The following is a 22,835-nucleotide window of genomic DNA, read 5'->3' as shown; positions in this document are numbered from 1 at the left end:
ACATTCCAGCAGGCCTGTGCACATGCTTGGTGGGTAAGACATCAAAGTCAGAAGGACTCTTGGATTAAGTTCACAACCAGCACATTTTCTACCACCAGTTCCAAAGTCATATGGGACAAGATTCTCTCGATCTTGATCTCTGATGGTCAGAAAGTAGGTGATACCTAGAGCATCGCCAATACTCGAGATGAAAGTTTTTGCTGGGTATCTAACACTTCTGCTTCTTCCTCCATCTTCTTAGCCATCAAGACTCGGGCAGAGGGATCGCCTCTTTCCTTTCAAGCTGATTGTCTCTTTGACTATTGTCCTTTTACACTTATGGAACTCAAACTGGCTCTTCAATGGTTGGGCCTGATGATGTACACTATGAAATGCTGTGCTGTCTTTCTCTTGCTTCTCTTGCTATTCTTCTGATTGTTTTCAACTGGATCTGGCAGGAGAATGTTTTTCCTGATGCCTGGCTCCAAGCTATTGTCCTACCTTTCTCCAAGCCTGAGAAGGATCCCAAGATTCCTTCAAACTACTGTCCAATTGCTTTGATGAGCTGTCTCTGTAAGACCTCAGAGAGAATTGTTAATGCTTGTCTTGTTTGGTTTCTCAAATCAAACAACTTCCTCTCACCCACCTTGTGTGGGTTCCAATGACAGAACTTCACAGTGGACCACATGAATCAACTTGAAACATCAATCAGAGAAGCCTTTCTGAAAGGACATCTTGTATCAGTATTCTTTGACATTGAGAAGGCTTATAACACAACATGGAGGTATGGCATTTTGCAAGACCTTCATACATATGGGTTACATGGCCATTTGCCCATTTTTATTAAAAATTTTTTGATGGATAGGAGATCCCAAGTTTGTGTGGATTTGACACCTTCCCATTCTTTTCTACAGGAACTTGGAGTCCCTTATGGCTGCATTCTGAGGGTCGCACTTTCAGTATAAAAAATAATGCCATCACTGAACAACTCCCTCTCACTGTTGCAAACGGACTCTATGTCAACAACTTTCACATCTCATGTCAGTCATTGAACATGAGTTATATTGAATGGCATCTACAGACTGCCTTCAGTTATTTACTGAAGAGGACCACAGCAAATGGCTTCACCTTTTCTCTCTCTAAAACTATTTGCATGCACTTTTGCAGCCAATGGGGTATTCACTCTGATCCTGAACTCCATATCAATGAAGTTGTGCTTCCTGTGGTCCCTGAGACTAAGTTCTTGGGGTTTATCTTTGAACATAAGCTGGCCCATATACCACACATCAAGCAGCTATGGGTCAAACATACAAGAGCACTGAACATCCTCCGTGTTCTCTTTTCCACCACTTGGAGAATGATCGTTGTTCTATGCTAAAGATATATTGTGCTCTTATTCGATCGAAACTCAACTAGGGAACACTGGTCTGTGGCTCTGCCAGGACCTCAACCTTAAAGATGCTAGACTCCATTCATCATCAAGGATTTTGGCTCTGCAATGGGGCTTTCTGCACTTCTCCAGTTCAGAGCTTTATGAACATAGACTCATGCACCTCTGCCATTTGCAACTGTCTTTACTATATGCTTCAAAACTTCATTCCTTACTGAAGCATCCCACCTGGGGTTGTTTACTTTCCTCGGTGGGCCATGCTTTTTCAGAACAGATGATCTGCCATTGCTTCTTTTGGCCTTCGTATCCAGGTGCAGAGAGATAAATTGGGTCTGCCTTGGATAACAGTGCTGCATCCACTGGTCAGCCCATTTCACCATGGCTTCTTACAGCCCCCAATTGTGACCTATCTGTAAGTTGTCTGAGAAAAACAGACAGTCCTCATTGGAAATACTGTTTGCTATTTGCTGAACATCTTTCAAACCATCCTTCCATTCCTATTTATACAGATGGTTCAAACTCAGATGACTGTGTGGGATCTGTTATGGTTTTTTGTGGTTGTGCAAGGAATCCTCTCTACAGTTTCTGTGTTTACTGCTGAATTGTACACTACATCTTTTGCCCTGGATCACATAGAACCTAAGCAATATTCAAATTTCACTATTTATACTGACTTGCTTAATTCTCTACTGGCCTTGGAATTGCTTCACATTAGTTCACACCCTGTTGTCGCCTATATTTAAAATCAACTGGCCCATTCCTCTTTAACATCTACTTCTATCTAGTTTTTCTGGATATTGGGCCACTTTGGGATTTGCAGGAATGAGCTCTCCAACACTGCAGCTAAGTCTATGTGTTCTGACACTATCACTGCTGTGACTCCTAACAATGGCACCATTTTAAGCATGTTCTGTCCCAAGGTTTGTCCATAACATTAGAGAGTGTTATTGGTGATGGTGATACTGTCCACCTTGGTAATGTTTTTAGTTTTTTAAAGGCCATTAATCTTTTTAATGCCATTTAAGTTTTTTAATTTATACATTACACCTTTTTAATGTGGCTCGCTTTAAAAAATCACAGTTCATCTAGTTCGATTTGAAATTAGACACTGGCCGGAACATTAAATAACTCAAAACCAGGACTGGAAAGGCCAACTTCAGGTGACAAATACTGCTGTTTGAATAACATGTTAACCATCCTGGCAAGTTATTATTATAATTTTGCTCCACATCTTTTAAAACCTTTTTATTACTTTCCTTTTTAAAAATGGTCATAACATTAAATAACTTGGAACCAGGACTGGAAAGGCCAACTTTGGGTGACTGATGGTGGTTTTTGTACTTACCTGTTAGTCTTCCTGGTGAGTTATGATTATTACAGCTATGCTACAGATAGTCCTTTACAACATGAATTACTGTAGTGTTTCTCTTTCGTTGTAGACTAGATGTAAACGTTGGTTTTGTGCTATTTGTTTTTTTTTAAAGTTTGTTTTGTTTTATCTTAATTTACTTTTATGAATATATCTAAGTTTACTTTAATTTTAACCTTTTACTGGATGTTTGGCACAGGTAACCTCGCTGTTTTGTGTCATAAAACACCAAAACAACCAACCTTTTATATTTCTTATAATTCAAATTTTCCTCCTTATAATTTCCCTACTGCTTCTGTATTAGTGATTTCTCATGGTGTTGTTGAAAAAAAAAAGTGAGTGGGAATGTTTACAAAATTAATCTTGCTATTTAAAAGTTTGATAGTTTATTATGGAGTTCTTTTAAAAATTTTAATTTTTGACTAACAGCTTAATTATTTTTTCAGGAATATTTTAAGCTTCGATCTCAGGCAGTAGCTCAGCTTAAGATTATCGGGCATGACCCTTATCCTCATAAGTTTAATGTATCTGTTTCACTAACGGAGTTTATTAAAAATTACAACCACCTACAACCAGGAGAAGTGTTAGAGGATGTCACTGTTAGTGTTGCTGGTCGAGTGCATGCTAAACGAGAGTCTGGAACCAAACTGATCTTCTATGACTTGAGGGGTGAAGGAACTAAAATTCAAGTAATGGCTAATGCAAAGTAAGTTTTGAGGGTTATAGAATTAAAAATAGACAAAAAAAGAAGGTTCCTATTATGATGCTGTAGTTTAATATGATAGAGAAATAAAAATGAAAATTAAAAAATAAAGTAACTTTTGCATTTAAAGTGTCATTTTTAAATTTCTTAGTAATTATTATCTGTAAAAAATTGTATTTCTTAATTGATATAGCCATAAATAAATAGATAAATAACTGATAAAAATAAAAACAAAATCTTGTATTCTGTATGATGTGTAATTCAATAAAATAATCTGTAAATATGAAAATAAAGTTATATTACTTATAAAATATAGTTAAGTATAATAACCTATAAAATGAAAGTAAAACATAATATATTACTTGCAAGATGAAATTATTTCTGAGGTAATTGAAACTTGTGTTCTCTAACTCTAAATTATGTTTAAGTATTAAACAATCTTGTAAAACTTATACTGTCAAATAAATATTACTCAAGGCTGCCTTTTACATTTACTCAACTAAAACTTTATTTGCAATAATTAAACATGTTTAATTTGAATTAGATTATTTTATTAATACTTAAAATATTTGAGAACTGTCTACACTTTAAAGATTTATTCTGAATTATTGAAGTTCAAGGTGACCTTTGATTTTACATTGTGAAGATAACTGTAGTTATTATAAAAATTAAAAATTGGGATAAAATTATTAAACAGGCCCATGAGTACCAACTACTGCATGTGTCATCAGGTTATCAAAAAAAAGTTCACAAATCATTTTTCAGGAATTTATACTTTGTAGACTATCCTTAGTCTCATTAGATGGCAGCCTCACTACTTACTAATTGTTTTGTGTCTATAAATACATCCTAAATTTCTTCATCTCCATTATTACTGGAAAAGCTCTTTCTGAGTGGCTTGAGTGACTGGTCCTTTTCTTCAGTTATGTTACTGAGTGGCTTCAAACTTATGTTAAACATAAATTCCAAATTCTGAGAAACACAATTGTATGACTTTTCATTTAGTTAAATTAATGTTTATTTCACAAGTATTTGATGAACTTACGAATCAGTTCATCCAAGTCATATGAACTAATCTCTTCCCAGCTTTCAATGATGTGATTTGCTTAGCTAATCTTGTGTGACATTTTATCCTTAAATTCTTAGTGTATTCTGTACATTTCATTTTTCATCATCCAGTAACATATGACTACGAACACATTTTGACAAGTTCATCATTGCTTTTTTTTTGTATATTTAATCCTTGAAAATGTTGTTATTTGGTGGAACTCCATAATGACACAATTGTGTGAAATTGACAGTTCTCTTGTTTTTACTCAGTTCTTCCCATTTTGCTTTACATTTGATGAAGTTTTCACTGTTCTCAGGGGATGAGGACCATTAGAAACAAATACTTAGTTATTATTTTTATAAGTTTATTTTATGCAGTGGTTCAATAAAACATTTGCTATTTTCTGCTACAAACTTGTAGTTCTTACTTAAATGTATTGCAATGTATTTAATATTATATACATTACCAGATAAATAGTTCTTATGATTAGTAGCATAAGTCCAGTTTACTATTAGGTCTTCCTAACTGGATTAACCATAAACTTGCTAGGGAAGATTTTTTATATTGTCATTCTTAATTTTTCATCTTTTGATTGTAGTTGATTTATTTATTCTGGTTTATACAGGTAGAAATGACTTGTTATTTCAAGGATTGGTGCATGCACTTAAAGTATTTTACACTATGGCTAACAACAAACTACTTTTCTAATTCGTGCGTTTCAGCTTAAAGATTTTTATTATTTACTGATTAAAAGAAGTTCTCATTTTGTAATTTAAAAACTTCCTCTTTGGATTTGCTAAAATTTTCCTTATCAAGATATTTTTAGTGCTTTTCCTTAATTATTAAAACCCTGCTGCAAGTAACTAGAGCTTGATTTGTTGCAGATAGCTATTTTTAATTGATTATATGGAACATATGTGGTATGAAAATGAATAAAATAATTATATGCAGAAATATTCAATTAAAAATATCATTAACATTTTTCATTAAAATGCATATTAAATTCTTAACATTACACCTACCATTATTACTAACTACTACCACTCAAGATGGATTCCTGTATGTAGTGAATAGACAGGGAAGGTCCTGTTCTTTCAATTTACCTCTTCTGGGATCTGAACATCCACCTGTGTATTTGCCATGCATGGTAACCTGTGAGGTGGAGAAAATTCTGGTGGTCGAGGGAGTCCAAACCCAACATGCCTCTTTAGCTTTGAATTCCTGTAGATGGGCAGCCTTGATGTAGCCCCCAGCATCAGTCAGCTGGTCCTGTTGGGCTATGGTCAAATGCGTATCAGTGTTAGATGTTTTCATTGGATAGACATAGTTTCTTATCCTGTTCTTTGGGTATAGTGCTCATGAAATTTTGATGTTGCTGCAGTGTCCTTGTGTGGCATTGTAGTGCATCCTATTGTGGGTTTCATGGTCTGAGAAATCCTAGTAACAGATGTCTTTGTTTACTTTTAAAAGGGATTAGAGGGACTTGCTGCTCCCCCCCCCCCCCCCAAAAAAAAAACAACAAAAAAAAACAGTAAAAAAAGTTGCACTTTGATGACATTTTTGTGGAAACATCTACACCACAAGACACTAAACTGCTCCTGAATTTAAAGGCCATTATAGATATACCACTCAAAGATACTCTCCCATACTACTTTCAATTCTACAAGTGGAGTTATTGTTGAGAGGGATTTAAAGAATACTCTTGAGTTGAATATCCTCATATCCACTCATTAGGAGAGACTAATACTGTGTAGAGATTTTCTTATTTTGATGTTTACATCACCACAACCACCTGCAACCACGAAGACAGATTACTCAAACTGTAATGTATGGTCATATATTCCCAACCCTCTCCAATGTTTTCAGTGTCAGTGATTCAGTAATTTAATCCATACAAGTGTGAAATGGAACCTCACTGTGACGACTGTAGTGGTTCCCTCCCGTTATTTTTATTCTTGCCATAAGTAGATGGAGGAGAAATAGGTCCAGTGCTTAAAAACTATGAACAATATTTCTTACTCCAAGGCTTGGAAGTTATTGTCCCCAACTCCATCTCGGACATTTTCTGCTGCACTACATTCCACTGCTACAATGGGAATACAAACAGATCTTTCCATGCTTCCAACAGTCATTCTCCAACCATGTGAAGAGTCTTTTGCCCTCCATAGTTAAGAGTTGATGAGTCAATGTCTGCTCCTTTTTCTGTTCCCACCATTCCTTCCTGTGCTTCCCCAGAAGTGTCCTTTGGCTCCAGCTTCTGGCACCTGCTCAGGTCCCTCTTCTTTGGCCCCAAGATGTAGAATGATTATTTTTTCATTCCCTCGGTTGTTAGAACCTACATCCACCAACAGAGACCTGCCCACTTGTCCCAGGGCAGGGCACATGGAGGTAACATACCTCATTCTACTAAAGCAAAAAATGGCATGGTTGAAAACAGGAGGGCTTTTTGCTCAGTTCTTCTCGACCTAAGAAAAATAGCTAATTTGGTACAGTGAAAATGTTGAAGTTTCTATTCTAATGTGGATGACGTTAAGGCTTTGATTAATTGTTATCTCGTGTGTTTTTCTTACAGGAAGCGTTTTTGAAACCTGCTGATATAGTCACCTTTCATCAGTTTTATTTGTACCAGAATTACAAATTGTGTAATGGAGGGGTTGCACTACTGATTTTCCAGCACATGCTTGCCCTGTCTTTGTCACTCAATACAGGAGACCAGTAGCCACCTCTGTTTCCTTCAATCGTACCATCACTTTGTTCTCTCTACCAGTATTTTGAAGAGACATGTGATCAATCAGACCTTGATGCTCTCATTGAACAGTTGCTGTCTCCATTTCTAATAGTGGAGGACTTTAATGGACATAATTCCCTCTAGGGTGGTGCTAATATTGATGGGAGGCATCAATTCCATAGATTATATGCTCTTGGATCATGGTCTTTCTCTCTTCAGTACTGGTAGTTATACTTATTTTCATGCACCTATTCAGTCTTTTACTGCTATTGATCTCTCTTTCTGCTCCCTTTCACTTTTCTTTCATTTTTCTTGGAGAGTTTACAGTGGCTCATAAGGCAGTGATCATTTTGAGAGAGACTGTCTTTGGTTGATGCCACCTGATCCATGTGTTTCTGTAGAAGTTGGACCAGGCTAAATGCTTCTCTTTTATTGCCCTCTTGGAACTTTATCCTGCTGTTGTCTGTGTGCCATTGATAAATGACTGCATGGCAGCAGTGACTGATTGTATTGTCCATATAGCTGCTTAATCTGTTTCTAAAACTCGTGCATGGTGGAGCCCTGCCTGCCAAATGACACAAAATGTTCTAAAATGGGCCTGGAATATCTTTCGTAGGTATTCCACATTTTCAAACTTCATTGTTTTTCAGTAGGTCTGTGTCCATGCTCATCAGTTAAGACATCAGAGCCAGAAAGAATCTAAGATTAGGTTTACAACTTACATCTCTTCTATTACCAGTTCCAAAATCATATGGGACAAGATTCAGAAGGTCAGTGGACAGCATACTTCTCTCCCTTTTCCTATCTTGCTCTCCAATAGTTAAAAAGTTACTGATGCCTGGAGCATTGCAGATACTCTCAGCAGTAGCTTTTCTCATGCATCTTCTGCCTTCTTGGCCATCAAGTCATGGGCAGAGCAATTGCCTCTTTTAACTGGTGAAATTCAAGTTTGCTCCTCTTTAGTATGGCAGTATATTAGTCATACCTGATGATATTCACTATGCAATGCTGTACCATCTTTCTCCTTCCTCTCTTGCTGCTGTTCTGGATTTTTAAACCAGAACTGGCAGGAGAATGTTTTTCCTGATGCTTGACACCACACTATTGTCCTCTCTTTATCTAAGTCTTTTAACTACTGTCCAATTGCTTTGATGAGCTGTCTCTGTAAGGTCTTGGAGAAGATGATTAATGCTCATTTTGTTTGGTTCCTCAAATCAAATAATCTTCTTTCACCCACCCAGTGTGGATTCTGACAACAGATCTTCATAGTTTACCACTTGATTTGACAAGAAATGTCGATCAGAGAAGTCTTTCTTAAGCAACATCTTGTTTCCATATTCATTTACCTTGAGAAGGCTTATGATACTATGTGGAGCTAAAACATTTTGTGAGACCTCCACTCAGGTGGGTTGTGTGGCCATTAACCCAGTTTTATTTAAAACTTTTTAATGGATCAGTGATTCCAAATCTGTATGGGTTTTCCTATTCTTTTCCACAGGAACTTGGAGTGCCTCAGGGCTGTAGCTTGTGTGTTACACTTTTCACTGTGAAGATTAATGCTGTCACTTCACACCTTCCTCCTATCATTGCACACAGGTTTTATGTTTACAACTTTCACATCTCATGTCAGTTATTGAGTGGTAACTTCAAACTGCTCTGTCATTTGTTGAACTAGACCACAGCAAATGGTTTTACCTTTTCTTTCTCTACAACTGTTTTAATGTATTTTTGTTACCAGTGGAGAATTCATCCATATCCTGAGCTCTATTTTGGTGATGTTGATATTCCTCTGATCCCTAAGGCAAAGTTTTTTTGGGCTTATCAGTGACCGTCAGCTGACCTTCATTCCACACATCAAATAGCTACATGTGAAGTATACAAGGACACTGAACATCCTCTGTCTTGTCTCCTCCACCTCTTGGGTAGTGAATCAATGTTTTGCCCTATAAATATATCATGCCCTCATTCAATTGAAACTGGACTATTAGTCTCTGGTCCTGCCAGGATCTCAACCTTGAATATGTTAGACCCCGTCTACTATCTCAGGCTTTGGCTCCACACAGTGGCTTTCTGCACTTCTCCAATCCAGAATTTGTACTGTACGCTGAGTTCCATGGACCTCCTCTTCATCTCCACTGCTAACAACTTTCTTTAGAGTATGCTTCAAAACTCCAGTCCTTCCCATAGCATCCCACCTGAGGTTGTGTCTTTCTTTCTCATTGGGTTATCCTCTTTTGGAATAGATTGTCTGCCCTTTTTCCATTTGGTTTTCATGTCTGAGCACAGTTGGCTGAATTGGGTTTGTCCTTGGATGAAGTTGTTGTATCCACAGGTCAGTCCATCCCACTATGGTTTATTATCATCCTTACCTGTAACCTTTTTTTTGAGTTACTTGAATAATGCCTGTACTTCCAATTGGAAGTATAATCTATTATTTGCTGAACATCTATCAAACCATTCTTCTGTTCACATTTATATGGATGGTTCAAAGTCAGGTGACTCTGTAGACTCTGCCATGGTTTGTTGTGGTGAATTTCTGGCTCACGGGATCCCATCTACAATTTCTGTGTTCCCTCTCGAGTTGTATGTCATTTCTCTTGCCCTGGATCATGTAGATGCTATGCTGCACAGCAATTGTACAATTGACTCACTTAGCTCTCAGTTGTATCTGGAATCATTTAATGTTAGTTTTCACCTTGTTGAAATTGATATTCAAATCTGACAAGCCCATTTTTCTTTCTTTTGTTTCTGTCCTGTTTTTCTGAGTACCAGGCCATATCGATATTTGTAGGACTGAACTCACTGACAACACAGCGTAGCCTGTCTGCTCTGGTGCTATTATTGCTCTGGCTGTCCTGTATTTGGACTATGGTTTTGATATGAAAGCTCAGCTCTGTGCCAGTTGGAAGTTGACTTGAAGTGAGCAACATGAAACAAGCTTTTCCAGATCAAACCTTTTGTTGCTCTTTGACCATCTTGTTTCCATAAGTATTGGAAGGAAGAAGTTGTCCTAAAAGTTTACTACAGTTTTTTAGCTCATCATTTTCTTTTATCTGGGACTGATGCATCAATGTGTGGCCTTTGTGACAATCAAGTCATAACAGCTCACATTTTACTGTCGTGCCATTGTAACGACATTGATCAATGGCACCATTGTAGGATGTTTTTACCTTGGGTTTACCCATGATACTGGACAGTGTCAATGGTAATGGTGACATTCTCCATCTTACTTTTGATTTTATATGTTTACAGGCTATTGGCCTTTTTAATTCTTATTTCTTTTTACGTGCTTTATGGCCCTTTTTTCTTTTACCTTGATTTATTTTTATATTTTATAATGATTTTACTTTTACAATTCTTTTATCATTTGTTTGGCGCAGGTAGTTCGGTTGCTTTGCACCAATAAATGCTAAACAACAGCAACAACTAACTACCATTATAAAAAAAAATATATTTGTTAATTATTAAATTTAATATTAGCTGTCATATACAGGAATTGTCAAAGGGTTGTTAATGATATCTAAGAAAAGGATTTACATAGTATTTTATGGGTTTGTTTGGCATATTTATAGATTCTATTCTTCAGAAGAAGAACTTACCAAAGTGAATGCCAAGCTCAGAAGAGGTGATATAATTGGTGTTAAAGGATACCCAGGTAAAGATAGAAGAAATATTTGAGATATCATTGTGAAAATACAACTGAAGTTTTGTTTGTTAAATAAAATTCTAGCTTTTTAATGTTTGCACACAGATGTCAACATAAATTAATGTAGTTTAAATAATACTAAAAAGCAAAAGCCTTGATTTCTAATTGTAAAAAAGGATAAACAATTTTTCCTGCAGGAAAAACCAAGAAAGGAGAACTGAGTATCATTCCAACATGTATGGAACTCTTAGCACCTTGTTTACACATGCTGCCTCATTTACATTTTGGTCTAAAAGATAAGGTAAGTGAGAACTGGTGTAACAAACTAATGGCCTATTGATAATATGGTTTTTATCAAGCTTGAAATAAACGTAGCAACAATTTTTTAATTCCAGGTTAATAGTTATGATATTGTTTTTATACACCTATAAAATAAGATAACTAGAGAGTAACAGGGAGTCAGAATGAAGTTATAAAAATATTAGGGCATATGAGAATAATAAACTCCATAATTTAGTATCAGTATGAAGCGAGCTTTTAAACTTTCAATAAAAATATGTTACGAAATATATCATGATTTGAATCAAAAGGTTCAAGTCAGGATATACCATTGAAATGCTTTGCATTTTTGTATGTGGAAGTGTTATAAGTGTGATAGTCAATCCCTATATTTGATTACAAGTAACTGCAATGACAGCAGATGCTTGTGACTGGTTTCCTTCCTTTTTATCAAGCACTCTAAACATTTTCTGATCTAACCATTTAAGACATGCTATGTATGGTACCAAAAAGATTGAAAATAGCAATACTAGCACAATAAACACATCAGCATCAAAGAATTTGTGAAACTTACTACAATAAATGGAATAGTGTTAACATAACATTAAAACTATACCACTATGAACATGGAGCAAATAACAGAATGACAATTTTGTTGACACAAGTGCTACATCATAAGTAAGAACATTTTCCAATTAACATGAATAATTTCAAATTAACAATTCATCATAATTTGCTTTAGGTGTAAATTACCACTTTATATTGTATCAGACATTTGACAAAACATCTGTTTTCTGTGAATCTTAAGAACAATTCTCTGTAAGTTTTGGATAATATTTATGCAGCAATTCCTTCATCATTTACATACATTCATAATGGTTATTATTTTATATTTTTATATTAAACTATATTACAGTGAGAAATACATTTTTGATATGAACATTGCCAGCAAAATATCATTATATGTAATGTAATTTTTACATTTTCTTCTCATCTGTGAGTTCACTTGATTAGCTGCTGTAATTCTTTGTAACAGATTATTCCTTTTATAGTTCAAGTTTGATACAGTGGTACCTCGGTTTACAAACGACTCCCTTCTCAAACAATTCAGTTTTTGAACATATTGTTTGAGAAAAAAAATGTCTCGGTTGTCGACCATAAACTCGATTCCTGAACCAAGCTGTCGTGGCCCGAACTCCCAAAATAACCCGACTGATGACCCAAAAGACACTTTGACCATTTTTGGCTCACACCAAGCTTGTCCAAAACATTTTACCCACACCTGTCGCTTAGTATACACCCCCACTAAAATCTGCTGTGAATGTTCTCATTTTTCTTTTTGTTTTTCTAAATATTCTGATTAAATAAGCCACCATGGGGTCAAAGAAGGATAATGAAAGCAGAAAACAAAAAAGAAAAGTTGTTAGAGCCACAATAGAGGTGAAAAAAGATTTCATAGCAAAGTATGAGAGTGGTGTTCACGTGTCTGACCTTGCTTTACAGTTTGGTATGGTGAAGTCTACAGTCTGCACCATACTGAAAAATAGAGGTCATCAAAGAAGCTGATGTTGCAAAGGGAGTGGCAGTGCTTACGAAACAAAGATCACAAACAATGGAAGAGATAGAAAAACTGTTGTTGATTTGGGTAAATGAAAAACAGTTAGCTGGTGATAGCATTTCTGAGACCTACATTTGTGAGAAAGCAAAACAGTTGCATGCTGACCTCCTGAAAAACACCCCTGGAACAAGTGCTGATACAAGTGATGCGTTTAAGGCTAGTAGGGGGTAGTTTGAAAAATTTAGGAAGAGAAGTGGCATACATAGTGTGGTGAGACATGGGGAGGGTGCTAGGCAGAAACAAATCTCATTAAACAAGTTTTTGTGAGAAATAGGTCCTGTGAGTCTCAAGCAGGTTGTAGCTGTGCAAAGAGACAGAAAAGAGAAAGAACCTCAGAAGGAGAGTTACCTGACATTTTTATGGAAGGTGACCCCCCCTTCTAAACAATAATAACCCTCCTACTCTCCACATTCCTCACCATCTTTCACTTATGCCATCAGCTCTCCTCAGCACAGGTAAAGTGCAGTTAAATTTTCATTTATTGTTTTTTTATTGTGTTTATAGTTTTTGTGGTTGACTTTATGCATGTAAGTATTATTATACAGGTATAAACAAGCAATATTTTTAATTAAAATGCTTCATAATGCATAATTTTTGGAGTTCTGTAATGGATTACTTTAATTTACAGTATTTCTTATGGGAAAAATTAATTCGGTTTTCGAACAGCCTTCTGGAATGGATTAAGTTTGAGAACCGAGGTACCACTGTATGTTGTTTTTACTTTATGTTACAGAAGACATTATAGCACCTCTACTAAATTAAGGTCTTCCATACTTTCTTATAGTCAGATATTGGCAATAACTAGAATAAAGTTATGCTTTAAACATACAAACTGCAGCAAAGTATTTTGTTAATAATACTGTTGAAACACATTTGCCTCATTAATGCATTTATGTGATATTTTATCATGAACAGCAACAGATCATTTAGATCCTTCATGGCTGTATTACACTCCACCAGTATGGAAAAGTAAAGATTTTAATTAATTTTTTTTGTTTTCAGAAATCATCTGTTCCTCTTGTAAGGTGTTGGCCTCCATTGCTGAAAATGTTAACTAATTTTATAAACTAATCATCTCGCTAGAAAAATAAAACTATCTTAACTGGAGAATTGTCTGTCTCTTTTTTGTCTTCTTGTCCAGTTTTTTTGCAGCACACGGAAATATGCGTCAATTCCTGGGTTATATTAAACCTTCATTAACATCACTTCTTACACCATTTGACGAAATTTAAGTTTAATACAAGTATTAATTCCAAAATGTGGAAAAAGTTTGTATTTATATGTAATGTTTTATTATGAAAATATTTGGAAGTACAAAATTAAATCTGCTCTTTTTACAGTTGCTTTTATTCTTCAAGTTATTTTTTAATGTTTTCATGAAGGAAACAAGATATCGTCAACGTTACCTTGACCTGATTTTGAATGACTATGTTAGACAAAAATTTTTCACCCGGGCAAAAATAGTCAACTACATAAGGAACTTTCTTGATGATCTTGGATTTTTAGAGGTAAAGCTTCATAATTATTTTGTTTTTGTGATTTAATGTATTTCATATTTTTGTTAAAACTTATTTTAATATGTCCCATAATTGGCCTCTTGTAATTTATAATCATTTTGAATATAGTTTTTATCATATATCTTTTTCAAAATGGTTGCTATGATCTTGGATAGTTAAATAATATATACTAGTACTTGCTAAATGTAACTCTGCCACAAGTTTTCTTTATTTGAAATGGAAAACCCCTTGGTGTGGATTCCTGTACGTGGTGAGGGGACCTCCCAGGGAAGGTCCTGTTCTTTCAGTTTACCTCCTCTGGGATCTAAACATCCACTGATGTGTTTGCCGTGTAAGGTGACCTGTGGAGGGGAGGAGAAGGTCCTGGTGGTTGAGGGGTCCAACCCTCACACACCACTTTGGCCTTGAATTGCTGTAGATGGGCAGCCTTGGGGTGACCTCTTTTGGGTCATCTGGCTGGTCCATTTGGACTAGGGTCAACCAAGTACCAGTGTTGGATGTTCTCAACAGGTGTTGTGGACATTGTATTTGATGCTGGTGTTTGGATATAGTGCTCACGAAATCCTGGCATTATTATGCATTCTCTCATAGGTCTTCATGGTGGATGGGGTGAGTGAGCACTGAAATATTCCTTTTTTTTTATGGATCCTTCAAAAAATACTTAAATAAAATAGTGAAAACCAGTCCATAAGTAAATGACCACATCTTGAAGATTCTGAGCAGCAATCTTTAACATCTGTAACACCTGTTGTACCTCATTTTCTTATTCTACATTCTCTTTCAGACAAACCTTTAGGGCAGATGTCTCCATTTTTCATTCAGAAGAGACTAGAGGGACTTGCTGGTTCTCCAAAGTCAGTAAAGAAGCTACGATCTGGTGACATTTTGGTGGAAACATCCACATCTCAACACAGTGAACTCCTTTTGCTTTCAAAGGCAATTGCAGATATACCTATTGAGGTTGCACCTCATGCTGCTTTGAATTCATTACGAGGAGTTATTGCTGAGAGGGATTTGAAGAACATGCCCAAGTTGGAGATTTTCACTGGTTTCTCCACCCAAGGAGTTTCTGCAGGGAGGGGTATCTCCACTTGCAAAGATGGAATTATGATGCTGACCAAGCCCTCATTCTGATATTTTCATCACTATTCACCTGCCACCATCAAGGAAGGTTATCTTAATTGCAGGGTATGGCCGTACATTCCAACTCTCTCAAATGTTTTGAGTGTTGGCGGTTTGGTCACTCGAAGACTGTACATTATGCTTTCTTGACGTCTGCTCGTTGCAGTTGCAAGGACCATGATGCCTATGAGTGTGAAATGGACCCTCATTGTATAAGTTGCAATGGCTCTCACCTGCCCTACTTTCATTTTTACCCTAAATGGTTGGAAGAAGAAGAGGTGCAATGTTTGAAAATAATAACATTACTTACCCCGAGGCTCAAAAGTTGCTGTCCACTACCTCATCTTGGATATATGCTGCTGGACTTTGTTCTACAACTACTGTGGAAGTGCAGACAGATCTCTCTGTGCCTTCTAAAGAATCGTTCTCCAAACAAATGAAAGTCTTTTGATCTCCATGGTTAAAAAAGTTGATGAATCAACTTCAACACCCATCTCTGTCCCTAACATATATTCCAGGAAATCCCAAGATCAACTTCTTTTGGTTCTGAGTATAAGAATTTCCTCAGGTATATCTTCTTCTCCCACCCCATGATTCAAAAATGATCATTTGTTCATGCCCTCAGTCACTGGGATCCTCTTCCAACAGCAAAAACCTTCCAAATTGACCAAGGTCAGAATCCATGGAGGTCGATAGACCTCCCTTGAATAAATTCAGTAAAGAAAAAACACATGGTCTTAAACAGAATGGTTCTCCACCCAGTTTGCCTACATATAAATGAAAATGGCCACCTTGATGCAATGGAACTGTCAAAGTTCACATTCTAATTTGGATGACATAAAAATTGAATGCTTCCTACCACCCTGTATGTCTTTCCTTACAGGAAGCATTTCTGACACCTGCCAATACAGTCACCTTTCAGCAGTTCTCTTTGTACAGAAATGACAGGCTGTGTGAAGGACAAGTGCATGGAGGGGTGTCACTGTTAGTTGAACAGCATGTGCCTACCCTGTCTTTACCACTCGACTCATCCTTGGAGGCCGTAGCCACTCGTGTTTTCTTGGGTTACACCATCACTGTTTGTTTTCTCTACTTGTCACTTTGAAAGACCTACAATCAATCAGACCCTGATATTCTCATTGAACAGTTGCCATCTTCCTTTTTAATTCTGGGATACTTTAATGGACATCATCCCCTCTGGGGAAATGCTGATATTGATAGGAGGAGTAACTCTATAGAGAGTATATACTCTCTGATCACAACCTTTCTCTTTTCAATACTGGTTCTTCTACTTATTTTCATGCACCTAGGCAGTCCTTTACTGCTATTGATCTCTCAATTTGCTCCTTATATTGATAGGAGGAGTAACTCTATAGAGAGCGTATACTCTCTGATCACAACCTTTCTCTTTTCAGTACTGGTTCTTCTACTTATTTTCATGCACCTAGGCAGTCCTTTACTGCTATTGATCTCTCAATTTGCTCCCCTTCACTATTCTCCCATTTTTCATGGAGGGTTGACAGTAATCCATGAGGCAGCAATCATTTCCTATAATCTTGAAAGAGACTGGCTGTGGTGAATGCCACCAGACCAGCATGCCTCAGTGGAAGCTGGATCGAGCCACCTAGCTCTCTTTCACTGCTCTTGCAGAATTTGATCCTACCATTGTCTGTAAACCATCAGTAGAAGACTGTGTGGCAACAGTAACTGACTGTATTGTACATACAGCTTTCAATGTATTCCTGAAACCTTGACATGTATTCCACAATATCTTCGTTTGTGGTGGAATCCTGCCTACCATATGGCACGGAAGGCTCAAAAACAGGCCTGGGATACTTTTCGTAGGTATCCCACTCTCTTGCACTGCATCACATTCCAGCAGGCCTGTGCACATGCTTGGTGGGTAAGACATCAAAGTCAGAAGGACTTGGATTAAGTTCACAACCAGCACATTTTCTACCACCAGTTCCAAAGTTATATGGGACAAGATTCTCTCGATCTTGATCTCTGATGGCCAGAAAGTAGGTGATACCTAGAGCATCGCCGATACTTGAGATGAAAGTTTTTGCTGGGTATCTAACACTTCTGCTTCTTCCTCCATCTTCTTAGCCATCAAGACTCTGGCAGAGGGATTGCCTCTTTCCTTTCAAGCTGATTGTCTCTTTGACTATTATTGTCCCTTTACACTGATGGACCTCAAACTGGCTCTTTATCGGTTGGGCCTGATGATGTACACTATGAAATGCTGTGCTGTCTTTCTCTTGCTATTCTTCTGATTGTTTTCAACTGGATCTGGCAGGAGAATGTTTTTCCTGATGCCTGGCTCCAAGCTATTATCCTACCTTTCTCCAAGCCTGAGAAGGATCCCAAGATTCCTTCAAACTACTGTCCAATTGCTTTGGTGAGCTGGCTCTGTAAGACCTTAGAGAGAATTGTTAATGCTTGTCTTGTTTGGTTTCTCAAATCAAACAACTTTCTCTCACCCACCTTGTGTGGGTTCCAATGACAGAACTCCACAGTGGACCACATGAATCAACTTGAAACATCAATCAGAGAAGCCTTTCTCAAAGGACATCTTGTATCAGTATTCTTTGACATTGAGAAGGCTTATAACACAACATGGAGGTATGGCATTTTGCAAGACCTTCATACATATGGGTTACATGGCCATTTGCCCATTTTTATTAAAAATTTTTGATGGATAGGAGATCCCAAGTTTGTGTGGATTTGACACCTTCCCATTCTTTTCTACAGGAACTTGAAGTCCCTCATGGCTGCATTCTGAGGGTTGCACTTTTCAGTATAAAAAATAATGCCATCACTGAACAACTCCCTCTCACTGTTGCAAACGGACTCTATTTCAACAACTTTCACATCTCATGTCAGTCATTGAACATGAGTTATATTGAATGGCATCTACAGACTGCCCTCAGTTATTTACTGAAGAGGACCACAGCAAATGGCTTCACCTTTTCTCTCTCTAAAACTATTTGCATGCACTTTTGCAGCCAATGGGGTATTCACTCTGATCCTGAACTCCGTATCAATGAAGTTGTGCTTCCTATGGTCCCTGAGACTAAGTTCTTGGGGTTTATCTTTGAACATAAGCTGGCCCATATACCACACATCAAGCAGCTATGGGTCAAACATACAAGAGCACTGAACATCCTCTGTGTTCTCTTTTCCACCACTTGGGGAGTGATCGTTGTTCTATGCTAAAGATATATTGTGCTCTTATTCGATCGAAACTCACCTAGTGATCACTGGTCTGTGGCTCTGCCAGGACCTCAACCTTAAAGATGCTGGACTCCATTCATCATCAAGGATTTTGGCTCTGCAATGGGGCTTTCTGCACTTCTCCAGTTCAGAGCTTTATGAACATAGACTCATGCACCTTCTTTGCACCTCTGCCATTTGCAACTGTCTTTACTATATGCTTCAAAACTTCATTCCTTACCGAAGCATCCCACCTGGGGTTGTTTACTTTCCTCGGTGGGCCATGCTTTTTCAGAACAGATGATCTGCCATTGCTTCTTTTGGCCTTCGTATCCAGGTGCAGAGAGATAAATTGGGTCTGCCTTGGATAACATTGCTGCATCCACTGGTCAGCCCATTTCACCATGGCTTCTTACAGCCCCCAATTGTGACCTATCTGTAAGTTATCTGAGAAAAACAGACAGTCCTCATTGGAAATACTGTTTGCTATTTGCTGAACATCTTTCAAACCATACTTCCATTCCTATTTATACAGATGGTTCAAACTCAGATGACTGTGTTTGATCTGTTATGGTTTTTTGTGGTTTGGTGGTTGTGCAAAGAATCCCCTTTACAGTTTCTGTGTATACTGTTGAACTCTATGCCATTTCTCTTCCCCTGGATCATGTAGAAGCTAAGCAGTATTCAAATTTCACTATTTATACTGACTTGCTTAGTTCTCTACTGGCCTTGGAATTGCTTCACATTAGTTCACACCCTGTTGTCGCCTATATTTAAAATCAACTGGCCCATTCCTCTTTAACATCTACTTCTATCTAGTTTTTCTGGATATCGGGCCACTTTGGTATTTGCAGGAATGAGCTCTCCAACACTGCAGCTAAGTCTGTCTGTTCTGACACTATCACTGCTGTGACTCTTAACAATGGCACCATTTTAAGCATGTTCTGTTCCAAAGTTTGTCCATAACGTTAGAGAGTGTTATTGGTGATGGTGATACTGTCCGCCTTGGTAATGTTTTTAGTTTTTTAAAGGCCATTAATCTTTTTAATGCCATTTAAGTTTTTTAATTTATACATTACACCTTTTTAATGTGGCTCCCTTTTAAAAATCACAGTTCATCTAGTTCGATTTGAAATTAGAAACTGGTTCGTAACATTAAATAACTCGAAACCAGGACTGGAAAGGCCAACTTCAGGTGACAAATACTGCTGTTTGGACTACATGTTAACCATCCTGGCAAGTTATTATTATAATTTTGCTCCACATCTTTTAAAACCTTTTTATTACTTTCCTTTTTAAAAATGGTCATAACATCAAATAACTCGGAACCAGGACTGGAAAGGCCAACTTTGGGTGACTGATGGTGGTTTTTGTACTTACCTGTTAGTCTTCCTGGTGAGTTATGATTATTACAGTTACGCTACAGATAGTCCTTTACAACTTGAATGACTGTAGTTTTTCTCTTGATGTTGTAGACTAGATGTAAATGTTGGTTTCATGTTATTCATGTGTTTTTTTTTAACTTTGTTTTTTTTTACCTTAATTTCCTTTTATGAATGTTACTAAATTTACTTTTAACTTTTTACAAGATGTTTGGCACAGATAGCCTAGCTGCTTTGTGCCATAAAACACTAAATCAACCAACCAATATATGGAAAATATAAGCAGTCATAATGTCAATATATTCATAAAACTGTAAAGGTGATTAAATTAACAAACCTTATAAGCTCTAAGGTGGAAACTGGAAAAGGTTATACTAAATATTTTAGACATTAATTGATCAGGTATAGATTAAACATAATTTTTTTTTTTTTTTATCAGTAGTATATGTAACTGTTGGCATTTTATATCTCTCTTACCCACATTGTTTACAATTCTTAGATAGACATGTAAACATTCTGTCGTTAACCACAGATAACTTTATCAAGTATGTGAAAAACACCTATGGCTACAGATAAAAATCATTAACTTCTTAGCTTTGGGAATAAATTATCAACCAACCAAAATTTAGTAAACAATTGGGTGGATTCTGCATGCTGTTGCTCGAAATAAACTAAAGCTCACCATATGGGTGTTCCACAATTGCTTGTCAGTTTACAATCACACCATGTGGTGTGTTCCACAACTGCTTATCAGTTTATGATCACATCGTATGGTGCATTCCTCTGCACAGGGGATAAGTGTAAAAAAAAATGTTTAACTTTGATTTATTCCAAAAGTTGAATGAAATTCAAGAGTTTATGATGAAACTGTGTTGGTGCAGGTTATGTTGTAGGATCATAAGCTGCTTTATTGTCATATTTTTTCTGCAAAAACTAAAAATAATATATTAATTAAAATATTTTAATGCTTAAGATCTGAGAGTTTCAGATTTTGAAGTTTTGCTATGAACCTATAAAATATATTAAAGTTTATATTTTGAAAATAGTTTCATATTTCTCTGAAAATTACTTATAAAAAAAAAAAATCAACTTATTTGAACCAAAGCTGTATTTTTCTGTTTTTGTAACAATATTGACCTGAAATTTCATCACTTTTTGTTAATTATGATTTTCATGGTTTTCATATCTTTATTTAGCATATTTGTATGTATCTTGCATAATACCAGCTGTCATCTGGATAAGTTGATCCCCTCAAAAGGGGGTCTGAAAGCTATCTGAAGGAGTCACCTAATGTAACCACTCACATAGTAGTGTGTCATTAATCAGTTAGTCAGTATACACAAAAATCACATCACTTAAAGGATGTTTAATGCTGCAATTTATACTGTCATGATGTCATTGAAATCTCCACACACCATGAATCATGAGAAGAATTATTCATCATGTCATGTATACCTCAAAAGCAAGAAGTAAAATACTTGTTCTTAATTTTGGTTTTGTAATATATTTTTAACTTTCTTTTTGTTGAGACTATATTGTTGAATTAAAAGTTTGAATTTTAATTGTATGACTTCTAAAAATCCAGATCTAGACCAAACATCTTTGATTTATAAATTTAATCTGTTCAGTTTGTAAGAGATGTAATAATTACTAGTGTTATTACAAATCATGTTTTAACATTTGGGTTATTATTGTAAAAGAAAATATTTGTTACAAGATGTTAAAAACACGACTTTGGAGAAAAGAATCATGTTCTTCATTGTAACTGTAAATGTAACCTATAACAAAAGTCTAAATTGAAATGTTTGTTTTTATAAAAAAAAAAAAAAAAGTGTTACAGCTGATTTTTGCCAGGACATACCAATTAATAGACTGGTTTTGAGTTATATTTGAAGTACAAACTTTCAGCTTATAACTGTCATCTTTTGATTGATTTGAGATCTAATTACAGCTTTGAACTCAGGAATTCACTCTTTCAATTGATGCATCATACTACACCCAAGTTCTCATAGCAAAATTTACTCTAATCCTGCATTAAAGAAATTCAGTTTGACAGTAAACTAGTATAGATCCTAATGTGTAATAAAATCTAATTGGATATATGTACACTCAACACTTGGTATTACTGGCACACATCAATATAGCGAATAAAAATGAAAAAACAGGTCTTGTAGATTTCTTTAATGTTACCAAAGAGAATTTCAAGTGCTGTGGCTGTTAAACATTTCTGCTTTAAGTTTTTCTTTCCTTAAAAATGGCTTATTCTTTGAAAAAAGTGTGGAATTATACTTTATTTAAGTAAATTATTAAAACCAAATGTCATTGTTTATACAGGTAGAAACACCCATGATGAATATGATTGCAGGTGGAGCCACTGCAAAGCCTTTCATTACTCATCACAATGAGTTAGACATGGATCTTTACATGAGAGTTGCTCCAGAACTTTATCACAAAGTAAGAATTTCTATTTCATTGAGAAACTATTGTTTCTAGATATATGAGCTTTGTTCATTATTTTTGTCCTAAATTGTTGTTGTAAATTATTTAAATACAAAGTTAAGTAAGACATGCCTCAAATCAAAATGTTTGAGATCTTTATTTTTATCATATAATACATTATAATGATATCAAAAATAAAAGTTATATTGGAGATGTATTTTGAAGCATATAAAATTAAATATATTTATGATCTGGCTTATTATACATATTCAGTATTTTTATTACAGGAATTTAACAATTATATAATATCTTAGTGTAATAACATATTGGTACCACAATGTATACACAACTATGCCAAGCTCACTTTGAAAAAGTAATGCTATGATGTATCAGTCC

The 22,835-nt window shown here is 36.1% G+C and overlaps 1 protein-coding gene across 4 annotated transcripts in view; it reads left to right on the top strand.

The window, feature by feature from the left end:
* Positions 1–22,835, top strand: part of LOC143256949 (lysine--tRNA ligase-like) — a 48,562-nt gene that overhangs the window by 6,412 nt on the left and 19,315 nt on the right. For 3 of the 4 annotated variants that reach the window (XM_076514862.1, XM_076514864.1, XM_076514861.1), the window contains 5 exons: positions 3,185–3,444; positions 10,793–10,875; positions 11,064–11,167; positions 14,146–14,271; positions 22,335–22,454. In XM_076514862.1, coding sequence (XP_076370977.1) covers positions 3,185–3,444; positions 10,793–10,875; positions 11,064–11,167; positions 14,146–14,271; positions 22,335–22,454 — 693 coding nt within the window. The remainder of the gene's footprint in view (positions 1–3,184; positions 3,445–10,792; positions 10,876–11,063; positions 11,168–14,145; positions 14,272–22,334; positions 22,455–22,835) is intronic. The other variant, XM_076514865.1, reaches the window with a different exon arrangement.

Source organism: Tachypleus tridentatus, chromosome 7 (assembly GCF_004210375.1).
Source record: "Tachypleus tridentatus isolate NWPU-2018 chromosome 7, ASM421037v1, whole genome shotgun sequence".
Classification (NCBI taxonomy): Eukaryota; Metazoa; Arthropoda; class Merostomata; order Xiphosura; family Limulidae; genus Tachypleus; species Tachypleus tridentatus.
Note: the sequence above shows the minus strand (reverse complement) of the source record. Positions and strands in the feature narration are given on the sequence as shown.